Below are 21,237 nucleotides of genomic sequence, written 5' to 3' on the forward strand. Positions count from 1 at the left end.
TTTTAGATAGGCCTTTGTTATGGTCTCAAGAACAAAGTCAGAGGATTTATTCCAGGGGTTGGGTGGGCGGTAAAGTAGCAGGATGCCTAATGGGTGGGGGCGAAGTTCGTCGTTTATTGAGGCTAGCATGAATTCCAGGGAGGGGTGACTACCCTTTTCTAAGAGCTCAACATTAAAGAATGATTTGTAGAGAAGGGCTAGACCTCCTCCTTTTCGATTTAATCTAGGAGAGAAAAGACCATGGTAGCCTGGAGGACAGAGTTCATTTTGTGTGAGTAAGTCATCTTTTTCGATCCATGATTCAGTGATGCACAAAAAACCCGGATCAAAATCCTCAAGTAAATCTTTTACTATTTGGGTCTTATTTCTGACGGACCTGGCATTACAATAGAGAGTAGGGACTGGGGTGAGAGAGTCAGAGGTAAGGATGGGCAGGTTTGCTGGGGGAACAGGTTTTAGGGAGGAGAGGTTTGCACCTCGGTGCTTTTTGAAATGATGGGGTCTGGAGGATACTAGCATGGGAATTCTGAGCCCAGGACAGATGTTGTTGGGGAATGTAGCATCGGGTTTGGGAAGAGGTTTTTGGGAGTGGGAAGTGTTTGTGAGGGAGCAGAGAAGGAGGATAAGAGGCCAGAGTGAAGGAATTCGGGGGCGGAGCAGGGCTCCCACGCTGCCCGAAGTGGCGGTTGGAGTGAGGAGCAGCACCCGATGGCAGAGGTGCTGCTCTCAAAGAAAACTCGCTCCAGCAGGGGAATTCGGGGGCGGAGCAGGGCTCCCACGCTGCCCGAAGTCACCGGGCCGAAGAGAGGAGCAGCCCCGAAGACAGGGAGCTGCTTCTGAGGAGAGCAATGAGAGTCTCTGGGCTTCGGGGGCGGAGCAACGGCTCCCACGCGGCCCGAAGTGGCGGTTGGAGTGAGGAGCAGCACCCGATGGCAGAGGTGCTGCTCTCAAAGAAAACTCGGTCCAGCAGGGGAATTCGGGGGCGGAGCAGGGCTCCCACGCTACCTGAAGTCACCGGGCCGAAGAGAGGAGCAGCCCCGAAGGCAGGGAGCTGCTTCTGAGGAGAGCGATGAGAGTCTCTGGGCTTCGGGGCGGAGCAACTCTCCCCAGGAACTCCTGCTGGTGGCTGGAGGGGGTCCGGTAAAGGCTGTGCGCCGTTGGTGCTTTAGATTTTTAAATTCGGGTCCCCCGCTGGTCTGGGAGAGGGGCGGAGCAAGGGCTCCCACGCTCAACTCTCCCAGGAACTCCTGCTGAAGAAGAAACAGTTCTAATATTACAATATACTTACAAAGAAAAAATATTAATGTACACAGCCTTAAATTATCCCTCTTCTGTGGTCCTAAAATCCAACCTGCTTCTCTCACATTCTACTGATTGATCTAACAGCGTGCAGCTAACATCTTGTAGTTCTTTGTTCCAACAGTGAAAAGGGGAGTGGGAAGCAGAAAACCGAGGTACAACTATACGATGGGAGGGATGTTATTGAATGAGAGTACCCAAGAAAGGGACTTGTGGGTAATGGTGGACATGACAATGAAGCCGACGGCATAGTGTGCAGCGGCCGCTAAGAGAGTGAATAGAATGCTAGGTATAATCAAGAAGGGTATTGCAACCAGAACGAAAGAAGTTATCTTGCCGTTGTACCGGGTGATGGTGCGTCCGCATCTGGAGTATGGCGTTACTCGAGAGGGTCCAGAGGAGAGCGACACATCTGATAAAAGGGATGGAAAACCTTTCATATGCTGAGAGATTGGAGAAACTGGGTCTCTTTTCCCTGGAGAAGAGGAGACTTAGAGGGGATATGATAGAGACTTACAAGATCATGAAGGGCATAGAGAGAGTAGATAGGGACAGATTCTTCAAACTTTCAAAAAATAAAAGAACAAGAGGGCATTTGGAAAAGTTGAAAGGGAACAGATTCAAAACGAATGCTAGGAAGTTCGTCTTTACCCAACATGTGGTGGACACCTGGAATGCGCTTCCTGAGGACGTAATAGGGCAGAGTATGGTACTGGGGTTTAAGAAAGGATTGGACAATTTCCTGCTGGAAAAGGGGATAGAGGGGTATAAATAGAGGATTACTGCTCAGGTCCTAGACCTGTTGGGCTGCCGCGTGAGCGGACTGCTGGGCATGATGGACCTCAGGTCTGACCCAGCAGAGGCATTGCTTATGTTATCTTTTCCTATGTAAAATACAGTTTGAGGTAGATATGTTTTAATCTACAGAAAATCAGAAAGGAATTTCTACATATTTAAATACTAACTTATATTTTAATAGCAATGTAGTACATTCATATATATTCATTTATATATGTATACATACATATGGATCTATTTAGGGTCTCTGTAATTTTAGTCTTAAAAAGAAGGCCCCTTGGAATGTGGGTCTCTATAGCAACAAGGTCAGAGGCCAATCTATGTCTGCCAGCAGGACTCTGGCGTATACCCCCCTAGACCAAACTGGACACTGGCCTCTAAGAAAACTAAGGACATCTGGTCTGGATTTTTTCTAACCTATACTACAAATCAACAGAACTTGTCAGTTCGCATACCTCAAAATGGATTCCTTATCTTTTCCTGTTTCTCCTCATAGCCAGAAGCACATGTCCTTTCTTTACCAATATCTTATAATTTATCCCCATATTTGTCTATCTGGTTGTGTATTCTTGTTATCCAATTTTGTTTTGTATAGCCACTCATAAAACTTTCTTACCTGCTCTTGGATTGAATCCTTATCTTATCATATTCTCCCTAACTAGTAAAATCCTTTGAACAATAGTAAGAAAGTTTAATGACTGTTTTATTACTTCATGTTTGCACATATCACCAAATAACTGTCCTTCTTAATAGGCTGCCACACCCTGCCGGCTCACTTGAACCAAAGGGCCACATCAGAAAGTTCATTTAATAAAATACTGCTACATATTTTTGCATAAAATGTCTTTTTTATCAGTGTATCATTGCTGAGAGTGAAAACATAAAAGCTATAGCTATAAGACCAAGAAATTTGCTACATTAGGTCAAAATATAAAATTTTAAGAAGAATGGAGCTTTCTGTAATCAGTGGCTTTGAGTGACTCAAGGATGGTATTTAAAAAATTTTTAAATTATTTTCTGATCAAGCACAATCAGATTCATGGGAAAAACTTCAATTCGCACAGTTTTTCCAACTTTTAAGTTTTTCTGGACAAATCTACAAGCCCAGCATAATTTGAATTACAGTAGTCTTTGTGTGTAGCTACTATAACATACAGAAAAGTGGTGAAAGCAGAATTATTCAGTTTGCTTCGAATAGCACAGACAGGCAAAGTGTGCTAAAGGAGGACTTAGAGACTTGGGTGTGGGAAAAATATAGCTGGTAGTCTGCATGAATTCTGAAGTATCAGGAGGTGTTCACATGAGCTAATGATACACCATGAATTAGTGGAATAAGAGAAAGGTGGCAAGGTATTCCACTGATCCAGAAAGTGATTGATTTGCGTGGGTTCAGGACAAGGCAATTCAAGGGGGAGCCAATGCAAGCAAGAATAAAGACAATTTTAGCAGGGCTGTGGAGTCAGAAGCAATGTTGGGTGGAGTCAAAGTTGGTAAAAATGTACTGACTCCATCTTTATATATAAGTTATATTTAACAGTACTTTAGAGCCAGAACAAAAAATTTTAAAGTTGAAGCTGAAGTTGTAGTTGAAGGTTTGGTATACTGACTCCACAGCCTTGAATTTTGAATGAGTAAAATATATGGACAGTCTGGGTATTGATATGAAATCAGAAGAATGTCATCTGCATAAAAGTATGCAATATTGCTTTTGAATAAGGGTGACAAGGGGACTAAGATAAGTATTGAAAATGAGTACTAGCAGTGATCCCTGAAACATCTTAGGTAAGGGTGCATAGGGGAGAAGTGTAAGAAGGAAAAACAGAAAATGTATGGCCTGATGGATGCCCGTACTGGAGAGTCTATTCAAAGGAAACTTGTGATCTACGTGATCAAAAGCAGCACTCGGATCAAAAGATATTATGAGGGCAACCTCAGTTTAAAAAGTAGAGTGGAGATCTTAAGGGATGTCACCATAGTTCCAGTGTAGTGACCAGATCTGTATCCCGATTGGCATGGGTGCAGAATGTGGAATGATTCAACATGTTCAAGTTGAGAAAAAAAAACTATTTTCTCAAGGTAGTTTAGAAATAAGCTGCAAATTGGTAATTGGAGGAAGAAAATGGATCTAGGATAACATTTTTCAATAATGGTCAAATTAGGGCATGCTTCCATTTGCTGGGCACCGAGCCCAAATGAAGACTGTTAACGACTGAGAGAATCTGTGGAAGTAAGTCAATATAAGATTTCATTCAGCTGTTCTCGACACAATTCAAGCTCTTCTTCTACTGGCAATAAACACTTCATGTTAAAAATATTCAGCATTCCCTCACCATCATTGCAAAGGCTTAATTGCAGATGTTAGGCCATATAGTTGCTGCCTTATTCATAATGCCCTTTGCCTGCTTGAAAATACAACAAAGTATTTCCTCATACTAGCAAAGGAAGTCATACCTTTTCTTCTTAATGCCAGATGTGTCAAGGCTTGTGGGTTTACACCCATCTACCTGCAGGTAGAAAAAGAGTTCAGAATTGCATTGTGTCTTAATACAAACTCTGTGAAGTTCAAATAATTCACACCGAGATGCACTAAAGTTAGCAACCATCTAATGATCGTCAACCGGTTTAGTAACAATCGGATTTGCCAACCCAATGCACAAAATAACTCACTGTGTGATTTTGTACATGATTGCTCATTCTCTGATCCGGCCATGCAAATAAGGTCATTAATATTGAAATGCCATGTAAACTAGCAGAGCAATTTATGCTCTAACATGGCTTCTGATGCACAAAAAAAAGTGATTGCTTTTAGTGATTCAGGAAAAAGCAACTGGTCAAAACCAATTGCTTATTTGTCCTATCCATAGTTCAGCCCTGAAATTAATATAACATACTATACCTTTTTGTTGTTGTTATGGGCACATTGGTATCCAGGCCAATTAGGGCCTTAGGCCCCCTCCCCGGTGCATCCCAGGATTCTCTTGTGGTCCCAGCACAGACCCCTGGTGAGCCCCACTATTTACCCTTCTCCATTGAGAATATTGACCATTTAAACCCACTCTCTGTTTTCTGTCTTCAACCAGTTCTCAATCCATAAAAGGACATTACCTCCTATCCCATGAATTTCTAATTTTCTCAGAAGTCTTTCATGAGGTACTTTGCCAAATGCCTTTACAAAATCCAGATACACAATATCAACTGGTTCACCTTTATCTACATGATCATTCATCCCTTCAAAGAAATGTTGTAGATTGGTTTCATCTTTTGATCGTTGGAAAGCAGCAAATTAGCTATAAAGCAAGGCATAGTAAAAGAATCAAGATTCTTTAGAAGTGAAGAGCCCAGACCCTGAGGACAGAATTTGAAATATGGTCATGTCGAGAGGGGCGATCCTTACAACACCTTTACTTAGCAGATAAGTGTCTTTTTATATTTAAAAGAAAAATACTAATAAAAAAGAATATTTATAACATTATGGGACCTATGAAGAATTTGGCTGTTGAAGCGAGACAATAAACCTTTGAGGTTCAATGCTTATATCAGCCTTCTGAGGATCCAACAAAATAAATGTATGAATATTGTCTTTATATAGAGTAAATCTTAAATTGAAAAGAATAGTTGAAGTCTTTCATCCACCCAACTACAATAGCTACATATATGTTCTGTCATTGTTCTTTATAATAGTAAACATAACATGTAAACAGAGAATTAAACTTAATTGATTGGTCAATCATCCTAGATTTAAGTAAGTAGGCCTAAATAATTCTGCAGCCTTTTCTGTTTTATTACATTATAGCAGGGGTGCCCAATACGTCGATCACGATCGACCGGTAGCTCAGGAAGGCAACTTGAGTCGATCACTAGACTCGTGTTGCCGTCCTGATCTACCGGGCCGATCAGCCTTCCTCTGTGTTCTCCCTAGGGCCCAGCTGTCATCTGCTGCTGCCGCCGCTGCTGAACATTAAAAAAACACCCGGCTTGGAGATTTCAGCCTGTAGCGAACTTATGCTCCAGGCTCTAACGTGTGCCGGCTTCACTTCTCTTCCCTCCAAAACCGGAAGTTTATGTCCGGGGGGGGGGGAGAAGGGAAGCCGGCATGCACATGTTGAGAGCCCTGAAGCAAGCGTTCGCTATGGGCTAAGGCGGGAGACAGGTTAGTGAAGCATTTCCTCTTCTTGCTGCCAGGTCCTGCCTACTTTTTGTTTACGCGAAGGCAGGACCCGGCAGCATTTCCCCCAATAGGTCAATCGCGATGCTGGTCGGCCGAAGCAGGGAGAGCTTGGGGCAGCGTCGGCTTTCGGGCCTGTTATTGGTGGTGGTTTGGGTCCTGGTTCCCGATGACAGTTTGGGTCCTGGTCCCTGATGGCAGTGGCAGTGGCTTGGGGGAGGGCAGGGAGAAAGAAAGAAAAAGGGCAGGCAGGGAGACAGAAAGAAAGAAGAGAAACAGAAAAAAAAGAAAGGGAGGCAGAGAGAAAGAAAGGGCAGGGAGAGAGGAAGGAAAAGTTGGGGGAGGGAATGAGGTCTGGAGGAGAGGAAGCATACAGGCTAAAAGAAGGGAAGAAAGATTGGATGCACAGTCAGAAGAAGAAAGTGCAACCAGAGACTCATGAAATCACCAGACAAGGTAGGAAAAATGATTTTATTTTAAATTTAGTGATCAAAATGTGTCTGAATTTATATCTGCTGTCTATATTTTGCACTATGGCCCCCTTTTACTAAACCACAAGAGGTTTTTAGCGCAGGGAGCCTATGAGCGTCGAGAGCAGCGCTGGGCATTCAGCACAGTTCCCTGCGCTAAAAACTGCTATCGTGGTTTAGTAAAAAGGGAGGGGGGTATATTTGTCTATTTTTGTACGGTTGTTACTGAGGTGATAGTGCATAGGGTCATCTGCTTTGACTTCTTTGAAAAACCCTGGAATAGGAATGATAATTAACATTTTCTATGCGTACAGTGTGCTTTGTGTTTTTTTTAAATTTTATTGTTGGTAGATCATTTTGACTTGGTCTTTTTAAAAGTAGCTCGCAAGCCCAAAAAGTGTGGGCACCCCTGCATTACAGTATATTGAAATTGGAAGAAAAAATGTATTTTCAGCATTATATTAAAGTTTCAAACTGCTATGGATAAATTTTATCATTGGTCAGTGAGTCATGGACACTGACCCATTCAGTATTGTTGACTCATGACCTGTTGACATTTTCAACTCTGATTTCGGTATATCTGGGGTGCTAGGTTCACGGTTGACCTAGCACCACTTTTTCCTTCTGCCTACTGTACTGCAGGTAATTTCTACTGACAGATAAACTGGTGCTGTATTCAAAGTCTTTGCTTTTAATAGCTGTATTCTTCCTTGTGGGAACAAATTTTACTGTTCCGTCTTTTCTTCATTTCTCTGTCTTCACTGTGGTTTGTTTACATTATGGCAGCTCTGGCTGAATCATTCAAGTGGTGTAGCTTCAGGCAGTTCTTTGTGCCCCTCAACTAAACAGAGCAGAGAGAGTCCAGGACTTTTCTTTTCATGACTCGTAATGGCTTCTGAACAGATTCCTCTTTCTGACAGCCTGCGGTTTCCCTTTACAAACTGCATCGACCATAACCATTTGGAGTGCCCTCTTAAATCCTTTCTGTGCCTCTCTGCTTACTCCATTGACAACACCTAAGCCACCTTCCTCAGAAAAGCATGCAAGTACTTCAGGGTTGTTTTTATGAAAGATATTTATTCTATTTTCTTTTCAGATTTTATTATATCTCTTCACCAAGCTTATCTCTTGAAGAGAAACCAGCTTCAGTCTGTTTCCTTTTCTCTCCCAGGAATCCCTGATGCAACACCTCCTAAGAGAATATTTTTGGACCAGTCTGAGACTTTAGAAACTGCCAAATCTTTGCATTCTGGGGTCTCAGCTCAAGCTCTTTCAGTAATTTCCTCTTTAAGGGATCCTTTGGAGGAAGGAGATAACTCTAATATCTTTAGACTGTGCCAAAATAGAGGAACCTTCATTTTTATTTATTTATTTTTTTCCACTTTTAAATCGTCGTTAGAAGCTCTTCATATTTAGACTCCTAATGAGCCCACTTTTGCTTCAGGGTGATGCCATAATGCAGGGTCATAAGCTTTTCCAATTCACGAGGCATTTCTGGATCTTATCTCTGCAGAACGGGATTTTCCTGATGCAGGTCTCAAAGTAGGCAGAGCTGTGCCTAGATTGTATTCTCTTCCTCCTGCTGAGAGCCTACTGTGGACTCTACTTACCGTATTTACTAAAAAGACTATGTTTCCTTTAGAATGCAGTATTATTGCCTTGTAAGATCTACAGGATCAGAAGGTAGAAGCTGCACTTAAAACGCCTGAAGATCAAGGCATCCGCATCAAAGGAGTGCTTATTTCTTCTTTTATATGGTGAGAGCCTGTCTTTCTTAGATTTAGAGAAAACAGGAATTGAACAAAGCTCAAGAACTATCTCAAGGCCAGCTTCCGTGCTTAGAGGTAGGTTTGGCTTATTTAGCAGATGGTTTTTGTGATCTTATCAGTGTTCTTGTTAGAAGTATGGTGCTCTCTGTTTCAGGTTGTCAATTTCAAAGGCTAAGAAATAGGTTAACAAATATGGGGGTACTTTTACTAAGGCGCACTAGCCGTTTTAGCACCCGCTAAATATTAACGCACGCTAACGCGTCTGTAGACTATAATGGGCGCGTTAGCGTTTAGCGCTCACTAATATTTAACGCGCACAAAAACGGCTAGTGCACCTTAGTAAAAGGGCCCCTTGGCTTCTAAATCTTGTCTTAGTAAAATACCATTTGAATGCAAATTTTAATCTTTTGGAGAAGAATTAGATAAAATTGTGAAGTATTTCAGAGAAGCTTAATCGCATAGGCTTTCTGAAGATAAGCCTAAACCCTCTTTTAAGGCCTGCGGTTCTTGTTTAGAAGTATGGCGCTTTTTTTCGAGGAAGTGCTTAGGGGGAAGGATTCTTAGAGTGGGCAGACTTGTTGGGCCGATGGCCCTTTTCTGCCGTCATATTCTATGTTTCTATGTTGTCAATTTCAGTGACTTAAGAAATAGGTTAGTGGATGTGACTTCTAACTCTTGTCAGTAAATTGCTGTTTGAGGATAAATTTTAATCTTTTGGAAAAGAATTAGCTAAAATTGTGACGTACTTGGGAGAAGCTTAATCTCATAGACTTTCTGAAGATAAGCCTAAATCCTCTTTTAAGACCACCTTTACTAGACCAAACTTTAAAGGTTTCAAATGTCTCTAGGCTGTGGACATTCTAATTATTCCCAACAGGCATGGTTTGAACCAAGGCGATCTTCCTTGCATCTGGACGAAAGTTTGAAGTTTATTTAAAATTTCTTATACCACCCAATCAAGCTTTCTAGGCGGTGTACAAAAACACTAAAACAATGTGCTTAATAAAATACATTTTAAACATAAACAATCTAGGAATAATAATTGTTAGACGTTGACAAATGGGAACAAAAGGGAAGGAAGGGTTAAAACTACAATTGATAGAGAGAAGGAGAACATGCAAGGGGAAGAATAACAAAAGGGAAGGGGGGCTTGAAGGTTAAAAACCTTTCTTGGATCTAAGTTACCCTTTAAAGGACAATTTAGGTTGCAAAAGTATTGTGAAAGAGAAATGTCTTTAACTTCACGTTGAAGTTGGCAAAGAGTTGATTTTTCACATAAGTAATTTTGAATATTATTCCAGAGAGAGGGGGCGCTACACGGTATTCGCTATGCAGGCAAACTAGGAAAATCCCTTCTCTTCAGAATCACAGGTCTTTGGAACGACCTTACTACCACGCTGCGGAACGTGGGCTCCCTCCAATTATTCCACAAGCAACTGAAAACCTGGCTTTTCACTAAAATGTAATTCTATCCCCCCTTACTATTCTCTTCTATATATAAGTTCATGTAAACCTTTTTTTTCCTTCTCTTCCTATATTTTAAGTTCTTGTAAACCGTGCCGAGCTCCACATCCGTGGAGATGATGTGGTATATAAACTTAAGGTTTAGTTTAGTTTAGTTTAGTAACAGAGAAAATCGGAATCCTCATTGTGTTTGTATGTTTCAATGAGAGGATGGTAAGAAGGTTGTATGGGCTGTAGATCTTAAAGTCCTTGTTTGATTATAGGGGATAAGTAGGTTATTAATGAATTCTTGCTGGTTATTTTCTCTGGTTTTAAAAGTTAGTAGGATAATTTTATAGATAATCCTATGTTCTATTGGTAACCAATAAGCTTTATGTAAGAAGAGTAATGTGGTCGTATTTTTTTTGCATTAAATATAATTTTTACTGTTTATACTATTTGGAGTCTTCTTATTTCCTTTTTTTGTTAAGCCTTTGAGGAGGGCATTGCAGTAATCTATATATGAAATAACAAGAGAGTGGATTAAAATGTTCAGGGACACGGGCTCTAACTAAAACTTTTATCATGCAGAGTCGATAGAAGCAGCGTTGGACCACTGTACTAATATGTAAGTGATAGAGAGGGTACCACTTTGATAAGTAGATTTTTGAGTTTGAGAGGGGATTGGAGAGAAAGTCCATCTCTGAATGGAAAAATCATTAATTTTGGCTTATCTGCGTTCAAAGAGAGTATATGTGCATCAAGCCAGGAGTTAATCTTTTCTAGTTTTTGATTAATGAGTGTAATTTCATTAAAATTGTTTAAGTCAATAGGATGTACTAGTTGGACATCGTCTGCATAGGCAAATGTTGTAGATCCAATAGATTGTCCTATAGTTAGAAGAGGAGCTAAGAAAATGTTAAAAAGTAATGGGGGTAAAATTGAGCCTTGTGGGATACAATAGTCAGTAGTTATAGAGTCAGAAACTACAGGGTTTACATGCAAGCAGTGCATCTAATGCTAGCCAATGATGGGAGTCCAGATCCATTCTTCAGGGTCAGTGATAGGAGGCCATCTCTCCAGCTTCCTCCAGACCAGTGGGTTATAGAAGTAATCAAAGAATGTTACAAACTGGCATTTTTCCATCCTGTTACAGATTTTTTTTTTTCTTAGAGTTTCCTTACAAGAACCTAGGAGAGAAGTTGGATATTCCACCTTGCTTGTTCTCAGGAACCTAAGAGCTATCATTCCAGTGACCAAAATGAACCAGGCTTAGGCAGGTATTTAATCTGCTTTGTAGTTCCCAAAAAAGGAAAGAACCTTCTAGTTTATTTATAAATTCCCTTCTTTTTTGTTACTCCCCTATTGTCCTTACTTATATTGTAAACTTCTTTCCTGTTTACCGTCATGTCTCTGTATGTTCTTGTAATGTTTTAATTTTTTTTGTTACATATGTCTTCCTTTCCTCATAATTCAATTTATAAACCACTTAGGTTTTACTACGTTTGTATTTGCTGTATGTTAAGTAAACTGGACCTCAAAGTAAATTGTTGCCTTTAGGTTACTCATTTTAGAATGGAACCACAAAAAAACTCTCCACCATATAATGAAGCACAGGAGGGACAATTCTTCAGGAAAGTCACTAAAAACTGTGACACAATAGAATAAATTATTATAAATGAGGAGGTATCAGTGAAGCATAGTGCGGGTCAGAACTACTCAGTTTTCAACACTAGTTCACATTGTCTCACTCTTCCTGTTAACTGCAAAAGATCAAAAATGTGCAACAAACTAATATAAGAGATGCAACCTTGGCATACTCAATTAAAAAATGTCTTATCTGGTGTAAAGAGGAAACATCTGACGCATCCGATGAGGACCCCGTTTCATAAGCTCCATTCCAAGAAAATATAAATGCTGAGATGATGGCATTTTAACATGTCTTAAAATAGCACTAAGCCACACACAGCATAACCCAACGTGATGATGACATCTGAAATTCAAAAAACTTTGAGTGCGCGGGAACAAATGTTTTAAACATTACTTAGCAATGTTAAATTAAAAAGAAAAAAAAAAAATATAAAAAAACGTAAATCAGTATCTACTCGATGAACTATATGAATTCACCCAGGGGCAAGAATTCAATTAATTATCAAATGATGATCATAGTTTTTCTTATAAATATTTAGTCCATAGATTCTCACTGCATCACATTAACACAATTATGATTTTAAAAAATCAAATAATAGTATTCCACTTAATAGTCTCATTCAATCCCTTTGACCCTACAGCATACAGTTGATGAATCCAGTATGGTTCCCTAATAGCAAGGCGATAATGTCTATCAAGCCCAATTGCGGATTCACGTATTTGTTCCATTTCACTTCAGAATGGAGACACCTTCTATTCTGGTATCTGTTCAACTGGGTGAATTTCTCATTGCCTTAGATGTCAAGAAAGCTTTTTCTGCAACGTGCCAGGCACCAAAATGTGCTGAAACACCATCCACTCCTATCGTAACAATGAGCTCAAAATATCAAAGTATAAATAGCAAACAAGAAAAGTAATTTTGATCTTTCCTTGTTTTGAACTGTTGCAACAGAGCTTTTTCATGAACAGAGGAGGTTTTTTTTTTTTAATGCCAGTGAGGTTCGCTACCCTTTGAACCTTTATCTAATTCACTGGATGGATGGCAAGGGTTGGGTTCTGAGTCTTTTTCCTCTTATGTTCTTGAATGGTTTGTGTTTCCTATTTACACATTGATATTTTGAGCTCATTGTTACGATAGGAGTGGATAGTGTTCAGCACACTTTGGTACCTGACACATTGCAATGAATGTGTTTATATTGTTGAGTTCTGAGATACTTGTGTTTTTTTTGGCAGTATATAGAAAGAAAGCTTATTTTTATATCCCAAATTAGTCGTCTTATCAGCAGTTCCTCAGGTTTGTGATTTTAGGTGCACATTTTCAATTCCAAGCCATGCCCTTTGGCTTAACAATTGCTTCCAGGACCACCTCAGAGGTAACAGTAAAGGTTGCAGCATTTCTTCATTGAGAAGGAATCCAAGTTCATCCTTATCTGGATGATTGGCTGATCAGTATGTTTTCTTATACTGTCTGCATCACAGATGAATAGTTCATCTTCAGAGTATGGGCTGGATAATCAATTTTGACAAAATCACTCTGACTCCCACTCAAACCCTGGAATATCAAAGGGTTTGATTGACACTCTGGAAGGGAACATTTACTTCTTGTTTTAAACTCAGATCAGGCTCCTCTGTCAGCTACAGAATTTTTGAGCATGGGAATCCATGCAAGTGTTGGGATCCATGGCTGCAGTTCTGGAGGTAGTTCCTCAGGACGAGGTCTCGTATAAGATTTCTACAGTAATCCTTTTTCAAGCGGTGATCTTTGTCTCTTCAATCATATGATAAGAGGCTGTCCTGAACTATTCAAGCAAAGTACAGTATGAAATGGTAGTTTCAATCCATCAGTCTTGTGAAGGTCATCTCCTTATTAGTTCCAAACTGGGAAGTGATAGCCACAGATGCCAGTCTCTCTAGTTGGGGAGCACACTTTCAAGACCAGCTGGCCCTAGGCAAGTGGTCTCCAACAAAAGCTTCCTGATCAATCGGTTGAATGGAATTGCAAGCAGTCTGCAAAGCTCTCCTAACATTTGCAGATGAACTCTCATGAAAATTAGGCAGAGTTCTGTCAGACAGTACAGTAGCAATGGCATTGCTGCTTATCTCAAAAAAAGTGAAGTGGCTTCTAAAGTCACTGTTGCTTGCTTCAGTTATTAGGACGAGGCAACTGTTTCTCTCATGAAGGCTACTTTTTTACATCCTTCAAGTCCTGGACTTGTCTGATTCTGATGACAAGGAAGAAGAAATTAGACCTTACCTGCTAATTTTCTTTCTACTAGTTGCACCAGACAAAGTCTAGCTATCCACTCTTATTTTTTTTCTCTGTCAGTATATTTAAAACAGAGGTTTTCTTTGTATCACTTTCTTTTGTTAATATTCCAGGTTCTTTTGTTCAGCAACTTTTTTGTTGTACATAAGAAGTTGCCTCCGCTGAAGCAGACCAGAGGTCTATCTCTCCCAGCGGTCTGCTCCCGCGGCAGCCCATCAGGCCTATTGCCTGAGCAGTGGTCCCTGACTATCCCTATAACCTACCTCTACTCCTATCTGTACCCCTCAATCCCTTTATCCTCTAGGAACCTATCCAAACCTTCTTCGAAGCCCTGTAACGTGCTCTGGCCTATTACAGCCTCCGGAAGCTCGTTCCTTTGTTAGGCAGAAGAAGTTGTGTTTTTGTATTCTCGCCATTTTGAGCTTTCTACTGCTCTAATATTTAATATTAAATTGTTTGAGCTGCACAGGGGTTTTTTTTATGGCACAACACAATTCTGTACTATCTCCACCTGCTGAGAGATAGGCAGAGATCCACAAGTCCTGAACTCTTCTGGTGTATCTAATTTATAAAAGAAAATTATTCTTTTATATTTTACCCTAAGCCTGATAAGAATCTTGTGAGACGTCCCTTCACATTCTGGATGCAAAAGGATTCTTGCTCACTTCCTTAGAAGAACTGAATCCTTCAGTCTATATAGCTGTTTGTTTCCTTCAACCCCTCAACAGACGTATTTATTTAAGAAACCAAGCATACTTTGGTATGCTAGCATGTTGCATCCAATTCTGTTACAAACCAATATTTTCTCTAATCAGTAAAGTGAAAATCTCATTAAATCAAATCGGAGCCACTTCAGCTACAGTGGCTCTCTTGAAATCAGCCTTGCTGGATACCGTATGTAAAGTAGAATCTTTGTGTTCACTCTGCGGTTTGGACTAATTTACAAAAAAAAGTATATTTGGTCAGGGTGTGATGACTAACAGCCCTGAACTTGGGTGTGGCTCAATCCTGCTTGTCAGTGGAAAAAGTATTTTGTCATCTTTAACAGGTGTTTGACATAGAGAAGAAAATGGACCGAGCACATAATCCCTTCCGTCTCCCTGAGAGTTGCATTCCATTTTAAGCTATGGAACTGACTGAGGTGACTGTTGCACGTAGAAAGGGCCACAAATGCTTGGAACTTTACATTAGTTCTAAATTCAAATGCAGTTCTATCCCTATTGTCAGTAGACATCACCAGCTTGTGTGCCTAATCAATCCTGCTGTCTAAATACGAGAAACATTCATTACAACTGAGAAACTGTTTTTCCCCCCTTACACCTAGCAAATCAGTAACATTTTTGTTTAGTGTCCTAATTTTCATTACGTGTTGAAGACATGGGGGAGGCTCAAGGATGTTGGTGTGTGTGTGTGTGTTTAGATGCATGTGCTTGTGCCCTCGTTCCAGAACATAGGCTCCATGTGTGCGTGTAACTTAATACAGTGGTAACTCTTTTTGCGAGTGTTTTGCAAGACGAGCAAAACATTCGCAAAATCGGCACCTCGGAAACCGAGCATGCCTCGATTTACGAGCGCCCCCCCCCCAGCGATCCGGCACCCTCCGCTCGCGTCGCACCCCCTCCCCGCCGCGATCTGGCATCCCCCAGGCATCCACCCAAACACCCGATCACATTTCTTACCCTCGTTTGGCACTGGCACCAATGCACAGGACATGCCAGTGCCGGTGCCTGAAGATCTGCCTCCTTCGCATTGGGCCTTGAGCATCTGTGCATGCTCAAGGCCTTCGGATTCCCATTCTCTCCGAGATTCTCGGGGGGGGGGGTCGCCGGATCGCGGAAGGGGTGAAACGAGGGGGGGGGGTGGCGGATCACGTGGGGGGGCCTTCATGAGCGGGGGGAGCAATGCTGGTTCTTGGAGGGGGGAGCAGTGCCTCTGGCCTCGGGGGGGAGGGGGGAACGGGGAACGTATCAAAGCGAGTTTCCATTATTTCCTATGGGGAAATTCGCTTTGATATACGAGTATTTTGGTTTACGAGCATGTTTCTGGAACGAATTATGCTCGTAAACCAAGGTACCACTGTATTTGCTTGAAAAGGAGATTAATATTAGCTATCGCTGAACTCTTCTGGGTTATACAACCCTAGCCATCATGGTAAAGGAATCTATGTGGTGATCTTTCTGTGCATCAGTATGTGCCCTATATGTAAAAGTCACAAGTCACGAAAGCTTGGGGGAAAAAAAGAGGTGGGGGGGCAGAATGATCAGAATAAGCATGTAAGACTTAAAAGGTCATGAACATTTCCTCCTGTTTTCCTGACAGGATGTTATCCAGATGCCCTGGCAGAAAAGAGAGGTAGCGTTCAATTTAAAGCATTTCAAATGGGGGATATTGAAAGCTTAAGAATTACCTTTGCATTAGTTTTCTAAAGTAGAGGTTAGCCTTTATTGGTATCATACATGTTACTGTTCAGTATTAAGAAGTAATCAATGTGGGCTACTGTTAACCTGTCTTATTAGTAACTAAGCCTCATGCATAAAATGGGACCTCTGCTAAAATAACAAGAGTTGTGGTAAAATAACATGTCTTAACTGTTGCCCAAGTTGATAACTCCACCCCCATCCCTGCTGAAATGTACATAGTATTAAAATTAGCAGTTCATGTGGTGCACAGCCTGACAAGCATCCACAGGAATTTTCCAAGCAGCATAAAAATGTCCCACCTTTTATTGTTCTGTTCTGCAAAACTGAAAAATGAGCAGTAGAAGAAATGCTGCAAGTGCCCCCCCTTGCATGTGACGTATCTCTTTCAAGATAATTGCTCTTTCAGTTTTAGTGAGGAAGAAAGCAACAAGAAAAAAGCACTAGAAGAAAAACAGAAGAAGCAGCCAAAAAAGGCTGATGAGGGTCAGAAGAAAGAAGAAGAGAAACCTAGAAAAGAGCCAGACAAAAAGGAAGTGAAGAAGACCGCAGAGCCAAAGAAAAAGCCTCTAGCCAAGGCCTCCTCTGCATCCAACTCTGACTCTGAGGAGGAACAGGAAGGGGAGAAGGTATCTAAACCTTTCACCTTACGAAAAAATACAACCCTGTAGTGAGTGTTATATGTCAAAGAAAAAAGTAAGCTTTTTCAGTTAAAAAGAAAACACATAAGGGCATGTAAGTTCCATCTAGTCTACCCCATCTTTGTAGTACTATTAATAGTATGAATTATCTAAAAGACAGCGAGAGAAGAGGGGATTGGAAATGAATGTATTATGAAGAGTATGGATGGGGAGATTAGAATGTCACGGCCCCATCAACCTGTATATATTTTTATTTATTTATTTATTTTTCTATACCATTCTCCCAGGGGAGCACAGAACGGTTTACATGAATTTATTCAAGTACTCAAGCATTTTTCTCTTTCTGTCCCAGCGGGCTCACAATCTATCTAATGTATATATATCAGAGCAGAACAAAACACTGATAAATTCAAAAGTAGTTTAAAATTCTTTCTTTTTAAAGATGCCTACGATTCATTTATCTCTTCATTATTTTATCATTTAACAGACTCCCCCCTCCCCTTCTCCCTTTGTTCTTTCCCCTTTATTGTTCACTTTTCTCACAAATTGTCATTCTCCCCTTTTTCCTTATGTAATAATTTATCCCATAAGAATAGCCTTACTGGGTCAGACCAATGTCCATCAAGCCCAGTAGCCCGATCTCACGGTGGCCAATCCAGGTCACTAGTTCCTGGCCAAAACCCAAGAAGTAGCAATATTCCATGCTACTGATCCAGGGCAAGCAGTGGCTTCCCCATGTCTTTCTCAATAACAGACTATGGACTTTTCCTCCAGGAACTTGTCCAAACCTTTCTTAAAACCAGCTACGCAATCTGCTTTTATCACTTCCTCTGGCAACACGTTCCAGAGCTTAACTATATTCTCTGAGTGAAAAAAAATTTCCTCCAATTGGTTTTAAAAGTGTTTCCCTGTAACTTCATCCAGTGCCCCCTAGTCTTTGTAATTTTTGACTCAATGAAAAATCGATCCACTTGTACCTGCTCTACTCCACCCAGGATTTTGTAGACTTCAATCATATCTCCCCTCATCCTTCTCTTTTCCAAGCTGAAGAGCCCTAACTGTTTTAGTCTTTCCTCATACGAGAGGAGTTCCATCCACTTTACAATCTTGGTCACTCTTCTTTGAACCTTTTCTAGCGCCCCTATATCTTTCTTAAGATAAGGAGACCAGAACTGAACGCAATACTGCAGATGATGTCTCACCATGGAGCGATACAGGGGCATTATAACATTTTTAGTCTTGTTAACCATCCCTTTTTAAAAATAATTCTTAGCATCCTATTTGCTTTTTTGGCCACTGCCACACATTGGGCGGAAGATTTAATTGTATTTTCTATGATGACACCCAGATCCTTTTCTTGGGCGCTAATCCCAAAGGTGGACCCTAGCATCCGGTAACTATGATTCAGGTTATTCTTCTCAATGTGCATCACTTTGCATTTGTCCACATTAAATTTCATCTACTATTTGGACGCCCAGTCTTTACAATTTCCTAAGGTCCGCCTGCAATTTTTCACAACTTTGAACAGTTTAGTGTCATCTACAAATTTAATCATCTCACTCGTTGCTCCAATTTCCAGATCATTTATAAATAAGTTAAATAGCACTGTTTCCAATACAGACCCCTGTGGCACGCCACTGTTTACTCTCCTCCAATGGGAAAAATGACCATTTAACCCTACCCTCTGTATAGTCTGCTTAAGTTTGGTTTGTTATTTGTTGTATGTACCCCATTTTATATTTTATTGTACAACACTTTGACTGTTATGGTCAGCGTTTAATCAAATTTTTATGAACCTATGGAGCTTTATTTTACAGATGTTTGAGATTTGTTCTTAAGGGCAACTTGTAGAAGTCATATACATGAGTAGTATGTATGTATTTAATACAATACAATTTTTTATTTGTATACTGCCAATACTTCTTCGAAGTTCACAGCAGTTCACAAACATTAAAATATTAGATGCTTGGAAACTTCCCTAACTGGATAACTTGGCTGTCTGAAAATGTACCACCCCTTCCTTAGGTCCTGTGAGTTATTTCATCTACTGTTACTACTATTAATTATTCCTATAGCACTACCAGATATACGCAGCTCTGTTTTGGTCAGGGGAGGGAAATAAGGCACATGTGTTTGAAAATGTGATTTTGTTATTTTCTATGGAAAAAGTGCCCCATAGAAAAAGCAGCAGTGAATGTCTGCAGATACTTATTTTTCCCAGGGCACTGGTAAAAGTATTGTATGCTCAGTTTGGAGGTTATTTTATAAACTATATTTATGGTTAAGGTGAAATAAAGAGTCTCTCTAGTCCAGATATATGGGTTTATACTCTTCTGCCAGCAGATGGAGACTGTGAACCACTGGTTTGATGTCACCCTATAAGGACATTGCAGTTCACAGCTAGCAAGTATTTCTGCATCATAGCAGACTTAACTTTTATTCTCCCTATAACTGAAAATAGAGGAAGGTTTTAAGTTATTATTGGCTAGTACACAGCAGCAAATTGAACAGCCTCTACTATGGTCCATGCAGTACAGTTAATGCTTTGCTAACTATCTTTCTTTTCTTCATAGTCTCTTAAAAAAAAAAAAAAAAAAAACTTGTGCCAGCAGCAAAATTTCCAGCTTAGCCCAGCCTTTTATGACCGGCCCCTAGTTTGCAGAGTGCTATGTTGGCCTCTTATTTACTCCATTCTTGATGAGATAATGAAAGAGGAAAAGAGGAGACTGACATGGCAGTGGAAACTAGCTGAGTTCTGTAGAGCTTTGAACTAACCTTTCCCCTTCCTGTTTTATTAAAAAAATAATAAAGTTAGTACCTGCTGCAAATGTGGTGCTTGAATTTCCTGTATTGAAAAAGCAAAAAAGGATTGTATCTTGGCCATGTGCTTGATGGTAATCTGGAACATGGTCTGTTGGCTGGCCTGCATGTAAGTGGAATTGTTTGGAGACATATTGGGTCTGATGGTCATTCCAAGCAGATTTTTAATATTTTATGTTTTTATTGTTGTCTACTTTTTGTGATAACCATTCCCTTCTTCTCCTCTCCTCCCAAATGTTGAATGAAAACAAGAAAGGGAAAGGAACCAAGCACTTCCAGGGTGCCCAGAGAAGGAACATGCTTAAGATGCAACAAGAGAAGGAAGCAGCTGAAAAAAAACGCAAGCAGGAGGAGCAGGCAGAGGCTGAAATGTAAGATCTTCCTCTTATCATGTCATAATAATATATACGTGCTCACACTCACCCTGAAAGCAAGGGCTTTGCTGCTGTAGCTACCTGCTGAGCATACACTGTTGTGAAAAAGAAAGATCACAGATCTGTTTTTATTATAGTTGTTTTTGCCCTGTGCCATCACCAGAGGCTTAGAAAAAATTTCATGGTTTCTGTTGTTGGTTGGATAATCTTGCTTGACTTTTATTTAAAGCAAGACAAAAGAGCCACAGTTTATAAATCACAAATTCAAAAACAATAATAGAACTTACATAGCTACATAGCTAAAGAGAAAGGACAGCTTGCCCTAAAAGCCAATATAAAAAAGTGGAGAAAGGGACCTCAAAAAATAAATCCCATTAACTCAGTCCAACAGTCTTAGTAAGGGATATCGAACAATCATAGGTCTGAGAAAAAAATACCTCCACATTCAAATGAGTAAAAAAGGCAGCAATGTACTTATCTCAAAGTTATGTTCTGGGAATGTTCAGAATCATTTGCCAGAGCCGGTTGCACATAAATAATTTTTTTAAATCCACCATCTCGTACGCCACAGCAAGCACTGCTCCCCAGCACGACAGCGGCCCTGTTTCGCACAAGAGCTATTTCAAGGGCTGAGCAGGGTATAACATCCAACCAGTATTGCAAAAAAGAAAAAATAAATCCCAAGCAAAAGGATTCACCAGGCTGAGACCTATGATTGTTCGATATCCCTTACTAAGACTGTTGGACTGAGTTAATGGGATTTATGTTCTGAGGACTCTCCCTCCACTTTTATATTGGTTTCACGGCAGCTATCCTTTCTCTTTAGCTATGTAGTAATATGTTCTATTACTGTTTTTGAATTTTTGACTCTCATTTGACAGCTCTGAATCATTTTTGGGGAAAATGTTTATTTATTAAAATCTTTCTATACAGCCTATACAGCCAAAAAGGATCTAGGATCTAGAATTCTGCCTAAACTTAACTGACATAGACCAGAATTCCAAAGACACAACACTAGTCCGCATGAAAACAAGACCTGATTTCTTCTGTAACATAGTATCAAAATCACTCCCCTCCCCCTCGAATAACACCACCTCAATGATACTCAACTGGAACAAAATCATA

At 40.4% G+C, this 21,237-nt stretch overlaps 1 protein-coding gene across 6 annotated transcripts in view; it reads left to right on the forward strand.

Moving 5' to 3' along the window:
• Positions 1-21,237, forward strand: part of PSIP1 (PC4 and SFRS1 interacting protein 1) — a 172,293-nt gene that overhangs the window by 109,832 nt on the left and 41,224 nt on the right. For 5 of the 6 annotated variants that reach the window (XM_033919071.1, XM_033919109.1, XM_033919090.1 and 2 more), the window contains 3 exons: positions 16,180-16,212; positions 16,687-16,906; positions 19,991-20,109. In XM_033919071.1, coding sequence (XP_033774962.1) covers positions 16,180-16,212; positions 16,687-16,906; positions 19,991-20,109 — 372 coding nt within the window. The remainder of the gene's footprint in view (positions 1-16,179; positions 16,213-16,686; positions 16,907-19,990; positions 20,110-21,237) is intronic. The other variant, XM_033919099.1, reaches the window with a different exon arrangement.

Source organism: Geotrypetes seraphini, chromosome 1 (assembly GCF_902459505.1).
Source record: "Geotrypetes seraphini chromosome 1, aGeoSer1.1, whole genome shotgun sequence".
NCBI lineage: Eukaryota > Metazoa > Chordata > Amphibia > Gymnophiona > Dermophiidae > Geotrypetes > Geotrypetes seraphini.